Raw genomic sequence first — 8,864 nt, forward strand, 5'->3', positions numbered from 1 at the left:
CCATTGACCAGACAACAATTAGTAAACCATAGTTAGTAATTTTATAGTCTGATTTATTCATTTATTTAATTGCAGATTTAAAGTTTGATCAATTGCATGCTTTTCAATTTGAAATTAGTGAAATTAATAATGTTTGAACAAAATTTTCAAACAAATTAGATGAATTTGTAATGTTTCTTTGACCATTCATTTGCAAGGTGGTGAAGCAGATGATTTCAAGATAGGTGATCGAGTATTTGTGGGTGGCATCAAGCCGGGTATAATAGCGTACATAGGGGAGGTACAGTTCTCGAGTGGGTGCTGGGCAGGGGTGGTGTTAGACTCTGCAGTTGGGAAGAACGATGGCAGTGTGAATGGCGTGAGGTACTTCATGTGCGAACCGAGGAGAGGCATATTTTCGAATCTCTCAAAACTCTCCAAGTACTACAATGCAAGCCTCAGTACATCTGTTAGCTGAATAACCTCTATTATTTGTTTTTTTCTAAACATTTTTTTGAGTTATAGTATAATATCTTTTATTCTTAAACATTTTGCATTTGTAGAAAAAGTTGTGCCTATTTGAATATAATTTGGTCTTTTAATATGCCTGATTATTTGACAAAAGAGCAGCAAAGGAACTGACAGTCCAGACAATGCATCCGACAAATCGTCCCAAAAATCATCATCTTCCTCTTCGAAATCAGAACAGAAGCAACAAAAAATGTTGAAAAATATGTCTGAGAGGGCTACTCCTTCCATATTAACGACACCCAACAAACCACAGCAACACAACAACGTCACCAACCCCATCCTTAATCCAGGCACGACGGCAGATGGCAGCTGCATAGGCACACCCAACACAAATAACGACGACAGCATCAACTCCTATTATAGCAGTAGCAACAACAGCAGTTTAAACGTTCTAGACATCAACATAAACAGTTCTGTAACATCTCCTGGTTCTGCATTCAGTACTCCTAGCCAGCCATCTGTCACTCCATTGAGTGCCCTACCCAGACGCAAGACGAGTGTCGGTTCGAATTCAAGTCACGGATCGGGCAAGCAATTATCAAATGATCTAACTAATAATCAAACATCTGACTCTTCTGCCGCCAACTTATCCAGTCTACCTTTCAAATTAGGTGACCATGTGGTCGTTAGTGGCAGCAAAAATGGAATTGTGAAGTTCATCGGAGAGGCTGAGTTTGCGAAAGGAGTTTGGGTTGGAGTGGATTTGAGGGAACCTCTGGGGAAGAATGATGGATCGGTGGCCGGCAAAAGGTTAGTTAGGTGGTTGGGTGGTCTGTGTGTTGCGTGCGTGGTTGACGTTTTGTGTGGTTGATGTGGCTAACTATGTAGATAATTTCAGTATTAAAAGTTTGAGTAAAAAATCTGAATAATGAATTATGAATAACTAATCCATTGAAGATACTTCCAATGCACTCCAATGCACGGACTCTTCGCTCCAATCCACAAAGTTGAGATCTGCAAAGTGATGGCAAGATTGTTGCCAACGTCTGCTACACCTGCTGGCATCAGATCTCAACAGCAGCAACAACATAGACAGCAGCAACAACAACAACAAAACTTTCAACATCAACCACACCAAATCTCATCCCATCGATATCAGATAAAAAACCAATTGAGCAACATCAACAACAGCAGCAACAACAACCTCATGACGGCCAGTTGGAGCAACAACACCAACAACAGCAACAACATAATGAACAGCAGAGGTAGTCAGGAGTCGATTAGTTCCATCGGGTCGGCCGCCTCAAGTGCCAGCAGGCGACTCAAGTTAGGGGTGACGTCACTTGGAAATCCCGTTTAGTATTTGTTTTAGATTTGTTGTTAATGTATGCAATATTGATGATATTTAGGAAATGTAATAGCATTAACAACGGAAGTGTTGTTGTTATTGATGATGATGATGATGGTGATGATGACGACGAATGGGAAGAGAAAGAATGTAGAAAGTTTTATGAAAGTTAAATTAAATTTAAAGTGTGTGAATGAATCTAAGTTATTTTTTTTTTCATTTTATTTTGTCCCATTTCCTCCAGTTGTCGAGGAGTAAAGGTTCCATGTACGGCACATCCACTTTATCTGTTCTACAGGTATGTCATCGTCGTCTTCATTTGTTATTACCATTTTTGTCGTCATCGTCAGGATGTCACATAAACTGTCACATTGTAACAATTAACAATCTTCAACACACACACACATACAAACACACTCGCATATAATAAGAATCACGCGCACACACACACACGCACGCACACATATTAGAAAGCATTGAAAGAGAAGGAGGAACACGTGGAACAGCTGATCAAGGAGCGTGACCTCGATAGGTCAGAGTTCATCAAGACTGCTGCCCAAGTTGACGAGGTGGATTATGATGGTGATTGTGTGATGATGATGATGATGACGACAATAAAAGTGATGAGGGTGTTTTTCAATTGAATAATTAATTAAATTAATTTGTTGGATGACGAATGGCATGATATGATAAGCAGTTGATGTTTTTGGCTTCATTGAATGATTGTGTTATGACAATGTTATGATTACACTCTATAGTGAAGATGATGATGATGGCGGTTACATTTGAGGCCTATGAAATAATTTGTTGCTAATATTAATTACTTCCTTTCATTCGTTTATCTATCTATTCATTCACACAGTCATTCACTCGTTCGTTCATTCATTCATTAATTCATTCATTCATTTACTTATCACACAGATGGAAAGCCAGTTGATGTTGATGCAGTCGGAGAAAAAAAAATATGAAGCCGGAATGAGTGAGGAGTTGGAACGAGCGAAGGAGCTCATCTGCAAGCTGGAAAGTTCCAAGGCTGATCTGAAGATGCAGCTGATTGAAGAGAAGAGGTTGGTTGATTGGTTGGTTGGTTGGTTGTTTAATTGATTGATTGGTTATTTGGTTGGTTGAGTAGCTGCTTGGTTGGTTGGTTGAGTAGCTGATTGGTTGGTTGGTTAATTGTTGGTTGATTGGTTGGTTCATCATTATCATTGTTTATTGTTATAATTACTTACATTTTCATCATTATTGTTAATATTTCCATCACTGCCGCCATCTGTCATCATCATTTTCATCATCATGCAATTATTCACTCACCTTATTTTTTGACCAGGAAACTGGAAGACATGCAGTTTTCATTAGAGGAGTTGAACATCGAAAAGCATGACATCCAGGTGGCTATTGAATTATTATTTATTATCTTTTCTCTTTTTTTGTTTTCTACTAAGCTATAACCTGCTGTGGCAAATTTGGATAATAATAATTGTAGTGGATTTACTCAACAGAGCCAGTTGGATAAAGATGCGCGCAGGTTGAAAGAGTTGGATGAGAAGTTGAAGAATGAGATGAACATGAAGGATAAACTATCCAATGAATTGAAGGTTCGTTTCCAAATCTTGACACATTTTTTTTTCAGTTGTATGATGTTTAGTGTTTTGTTTGATTGGATGCATGTGACAATGAAAGCAACTGATTTCATGTATAAATTGTGTTGAATTATTGTTAATTTGTTTTATTTAATTGTTTAACTATTTGTTTAACAAACAAATAAATACATTTCACACATGCATGTTGAAACTTTATCACTCTACACACATCGCGGATCAGGTAGATTAACAATAATGAAATAAACACTAAACCACCATCACCCTGACCAGAGTTTGAAGCTGATCGACATGGACAAGGACGATCCTGTTGACGAATATCTGGACCAGATCGAGGAGCTCACCCACAAACTGTGCACCACGGAGAACAAGCTGAGAGCCCTTGAGGCGGCAGGCGTCGAGGTTTGTGATGTCACTTGGGGTGTAGTATTTTTTGAGTAATTTTTTGATTGTGATGATCTAAAATTGCTAATCTTTAAACTTTTGTCTGGCTGGATTGATTATTCGTTTAAATTATGGTATATTTCTTTAAAAGTGATGCTGCATTCTGTGATGATATAGTCTATTTATGTGATGTTTGTGATGTGAGAGGTGAATGGGGTGATTAATCCTGCTGATTAAAATTAAATTAATAACACGATAATAATAAATACCTATAATTAAAATATTAATTAAAACCAAAATATTAATTGAAATTAATCAATTAATTAGAACTAAAGCATTAATTAAAACGAAAGTATTGATTACTTATAAAATTGAAATATTAATTCGAATTCAAAATGGTTAGTAACAAAACAATTTGAGCATTCAGCTTTGCATTTCAACTTTCAAAAGTTCAGCATTCGGCGTTCAAAAGTTTTGACAAAACGTTTTAGGTTGTTCCAAGTATTTAATGATATTTAAAATTATTAACAATAACCACTGACATATTACTAAAATGTAATTGCATCGCATGGAATGGTTATGCCAGTTTAAAAAGGTAAACGTCACGAAATCACACATGCATTTTCATCAGTGTAAGATGAAAATTACATATCTAAGATACTGTATTAGTAATTATTTATACGAAAAACAGAATAAAAAATTTTGTGATAATAATAATTATAAATAATAATAATGATAAAAAGAATGTTAAATCAAAAAATGTCATGAGTTTTTTTCTCTAGATTTGAAAATTCGTCGCTATTTAGTCAATAAGGTGAAAGATCACAAAAAATTTATGGTCAATCAAAATAACAGTTCCTGTTAAGAAATGTTAGTTGTTCTAATAAACATATAAATAACGTTGATAGTAATAATCATAGAAATAATAATTCAGTTGTTGTTGTTGTTGAAGGGTACTGTTAGTAGTGGAGGAGAGGGTTAGGATTTATAGGTGGCGATAAAGTTTAAGGCCTTATAAAGTTGAAGTCATCTTCACCATAGTCAGTAATAACGACAAATTTATAAATAGAAGTAGTACGTACATTTTTTGTGGCATTATTATTACAATCATTATTATCACTGTTATTATTACTACCACCAGTCATATTTTTATTACCACTATTTTTTATCTTTTTTACTTATAACTCTTCTTTATCCTCTTCTATCTTTTATCAAGTCAAGTCATTGCTCTCTTAATATTTTCATTTCTTTTCAATTTATAGCAATTAACTTTTGATACTTTAGTTATTCAACTTAATCGAAATTGGTCTGTACTTTTGTGACTGTTCAGATCTTTTGCCTAATCTAAAAACATCAAATATATCGTTGGAGACATCTAGATCAAGCAATATTATTTTTAAAAAATCAGAATTTTCGTGTCAAAAATATGAAGAAATTTAATATTCAACAAACGTCGGAAAAGTTTGCTGCGATATTAATCCTAAACGAATGAATTGAAAAAAAACCTCATTCGAAACAAGATCAGTTTTTTTTCTTACGCTTGCTTGGTCTTATTTGTGGTTTTTATCAGTTGTAGAACTGGTGTCAAATGTACTGCTGAGTCTAATGACCCTTTTTTCTTAAACCGTTAGTTGCAGAAAATCTAGGGTGCAAATGCAAAATAATTTCTCAAGATCAGCAGCTATCCAGGCAAACGTCTGTGTTATCATTAATCTGGGCACCTTTGAAACCGTCGTATACCGTCAGTTAGATGTACTTCTAGGAAACTATGGATAGTCAAGCTTTGAACTGAGATAAGACGGTTTGTGTAATGCTAAATCTGGCATAACAAATCTGCATTAAGACAATTTTTTTACTTTACCATGTGGACGGACGCACTCTACTATTAATTTAATATGCTCGACTACCGCAGTCTCCATTGTTGCTGGAGCATCTTCTTCTTTCCAGTTCTCTTTACATCCTTCCAGAACAGAACATGTTAGTAATTTAAAAATTAATCTATGAAGGATGTTTGCAGTGGCTATCAAAAAAAGGAAAGAATAATTTAAAATCAGCATGAATAAATGGTTATTATGTAAGAGGAGATTACAAATTTTTTTATTTTCTCAAATTTTCCGATGCCTTGGTTGCGACTCTCTGCTGGTGGTCAGGTGTGTGTGTCGTTTTACAAAGCACCCATAATTTTTTAAAGAGATCAAGTTGCAACCATCGGGCCGTTTTCCATCTCTTGTTAAAACGCTTAATGGTTTTTCAGAACGGAAATTGAAAACTTGATAAAAGCCAATAATTGAAATTTATTTTGGCTCGGTGAGTTTTTGATTTGGAAATAAGTTTTTTTTTGAAGCTGTGGCACCTCAGACATTTCAAAATTGCTGCTTTTAAATATTTATTTATATATTATGTTTAATTCTAGTCCGATAACGAATTTTTCATTCGACAAGAAAAAATTGTTACAGAGCTGACTTGTGCAAAAAATATGTTTAAAAAAATTATAAATTGTTCAATTATGATTCATTCATTAAGTTCACGGTTAAATAAATAAATAAATAAACATGAAATGTTTGTGAGAAACTGTTAAACTTGAAAGAATTAATAATTGCGTATGTTTGATGCGAACACTCGCACATTGCATTATATAAGGCATATTGACCAGGCACGTCCGTCCAGCTTTCGTACATAGAGCTGCTTGCGTAATGTTCTGTACGCATTGTCAACATGTATACGCTTATTCTCTTGTGCCCTCGTGTATGTGTGTTATACTTATGCGTAATCCTACGCATGGCTATATATATATATATATATATATATGTTGGTAATAGAATATTGTAAAAAAAAATATATATATATATAACGTAACAACTGTTGCGCATATTTTTTTTTATCCGTTTATTTTTCAAACATTAAAAAATAATTTTGAAAAAAAGGGTCCAGCATAACTACGAGTGTTTTTTTTCAGCCAACCCCAAAAACATCCATTCCATACATTTAAAGTCACATATTCAATTGATCACACACAAAAAAGTAATAACGGAAATAGTTATGATCAAACATTATTTGGCTGTTAATAATATAATAGTAATTTCCAATTGTACATCATATAGACAAACATTCGAACACAACACCCATGCGCACACATCTAAGCACAAAACCCAATCAAGAAAATGTATAAAACAAAAGTAACTATATGCAAAAAATTATAAAACATTATGACAAACATATGAAATAGGTCTTTAATTGAATTTTGAAATCATTATAATTTGTCAAAGCCCTCAAATAAAATGGCAGTCCATTCCAAACCAACGGCGCATAATAGAAAAACTGATGAGCACTAATTTTATTCAATATTAAATTTGTTTTAATTAAAAGTTTATCATTAGATCGGGTGTTTGAAATTCTATTGTATTCAATTAAATTTATGATGTGTTTATTTAGTTTATTATTTTCATGAATAATTCTAAAAATTAATAAACATGTTTTATATTTATTTACTTCATAAACAGCCATAATTTGGTTATCAAAAAATATATTTTTATTTATGGAACTGTTGAAATAATCATTTGAGAACAATGATTTGACGTATCTTTTTTGTATTAAATATAAATTATTTAGTTCTGTTTTATTTGCATATGATGCTCCATTCGTTCCAACAACTAGCTAGCTAACTGATTGGTTGGTTATTTTCAATTTGAGAAGTAGTTACATGTCACGCACTAACTAATATAAGAACTTCACGGATAATTATTCGTGAAGTTTGCATAATTATAATTATGCAAATTTCATTGGACGAAATTGATGCACCATATTCCAAGCAGTATCCGGTTCGTCCTCTCATGTCTCACATCCTCACATTCTTGGTTAAAATCAAAAAAATAATTTCATTGCAGATCAGTTATAATAATTGCTCATTCATTCGCCAAATGTTATGTCAAGTCTCGCACTGATTTTACTATTCTACTATTTTGAAGATTTAAAAAAGTCAAAACTTTGAAAACATTAAAAATGAAAGTAATTTCAAATGTACAAGTGCTTTCATATTTGTACTTCCACTTTAATCTTATGTCTGTAAGGAACTATATTTTCTAAATGTTTTGAGTGTATTGTATAAATATATATATATGTAGAAAATGTATGTGTGTATGTATGTACTTATATATATATATATATATATATATACATATATATGTACGTATATGTATGTATGCATATATGTATGTATGCATATATGTATGTATGTATGAATGAATGTATATTGCACGTGTCGAGCCTTGTGCAAGCCATGTACCATGTATTCTTGAATCCACACATTCAAATCACATGGATATATTGAATAAATGTTTTAAAAGTAGATGAACTGCAGCGTCTCTTACTTAGGCGGCTACTTTTCTTAAAAGTTTGAAAATTCACCATTGAATATCTTCACAGTGCATACTTTTGTTGAATGTTTGACAATTCACTGTTGAAAATGTTCACAATGTATAATTATATATTTTTATTTGTTTAGATAAAATCCGTTAACATTTGCAAATCTTGTTGCAAGGATATGGATAACCTGGCTGCTGATAGTAATGACGATGAGATGGTACGTTCTGTTTGGTGTTTTCATGTTGTGGTCGTTGCTGGCAGGTTTTGTTTTTGTTGGTGTCGTTTCGTTGATTGTTTCTACCAGTGGGATGTCAAACATTATCGGATCTGTTGAAATATCATTTTCCCGAAAGCTTTTCTGCAAATTGAAACGAATTTTTTTTTTAAATTTAAATCATTCTATTTTAAGAAGCTTCGTTGACCATTCCTAAATATTTTGTAGGAGAATGGTGGCGATGATGACCAGAGCAATGGGAGCTTGGACATCGCTGACCACCACCATCTTCACAAGAGGTTGTTGGTTGAGAACAGAAAGCTGAACAACCAACTGAAACTTTTGAACCAGCAGAAAATTTTTGTCGAGTCAGAGAAAACCGAACTTGAAGGAACTGTTAAGAAAGTTTCAGCTGAGAAAGAGTTGGTGAGTGACGGCGATGGATGAAGTTTGCTGCTGGGAGGTGGTTGGGAGATGAATTGTTAGTCAAACAAAATGAATTGTT

General features: G+C 33.6%; 1 protein-coding gene across 1 annotated transcript; it reads left to right on the forward strand.

Moving 5' to 3' along the window:
• Positions 1 to 211: 211 nt before the first annotated feature.
• HELRODRAFT_77374 (hypothetical protein) lies at positions 212 to 3,249 on the forward strand (the record flags this gene model as incomplete). Its single annotated transcript, XM_009017877.1, has 6 exons — positions 212 to 420; positions 877 to 1,260; positions 1,408 to 1,718; positions 2,273 to 2,367; positions 2,720 to 2,865; positions 3,129 to 3,249. Coding segments are annotated over 6 exons (1,266 nt in total), but the record flags the coding sequence as incomplete, so codon positions are not given.
• Positions 3,250 to 8,864: the final 5,615 nt, after the last annotated feature.

Source organism: Helobdella robusta, assembly GCF_000326865.2.
Source record: "Helobdella robusta unplaced genomic scaffold HELROscaffold_20, whole genome shotgun sequence".
Lineage (NCBI taxonomy): Eukaryota > Metazoa > Annelida > Clitellata > Rhynchobdellida > Glossiphoniidae > Helobdella > Helobdella robusta.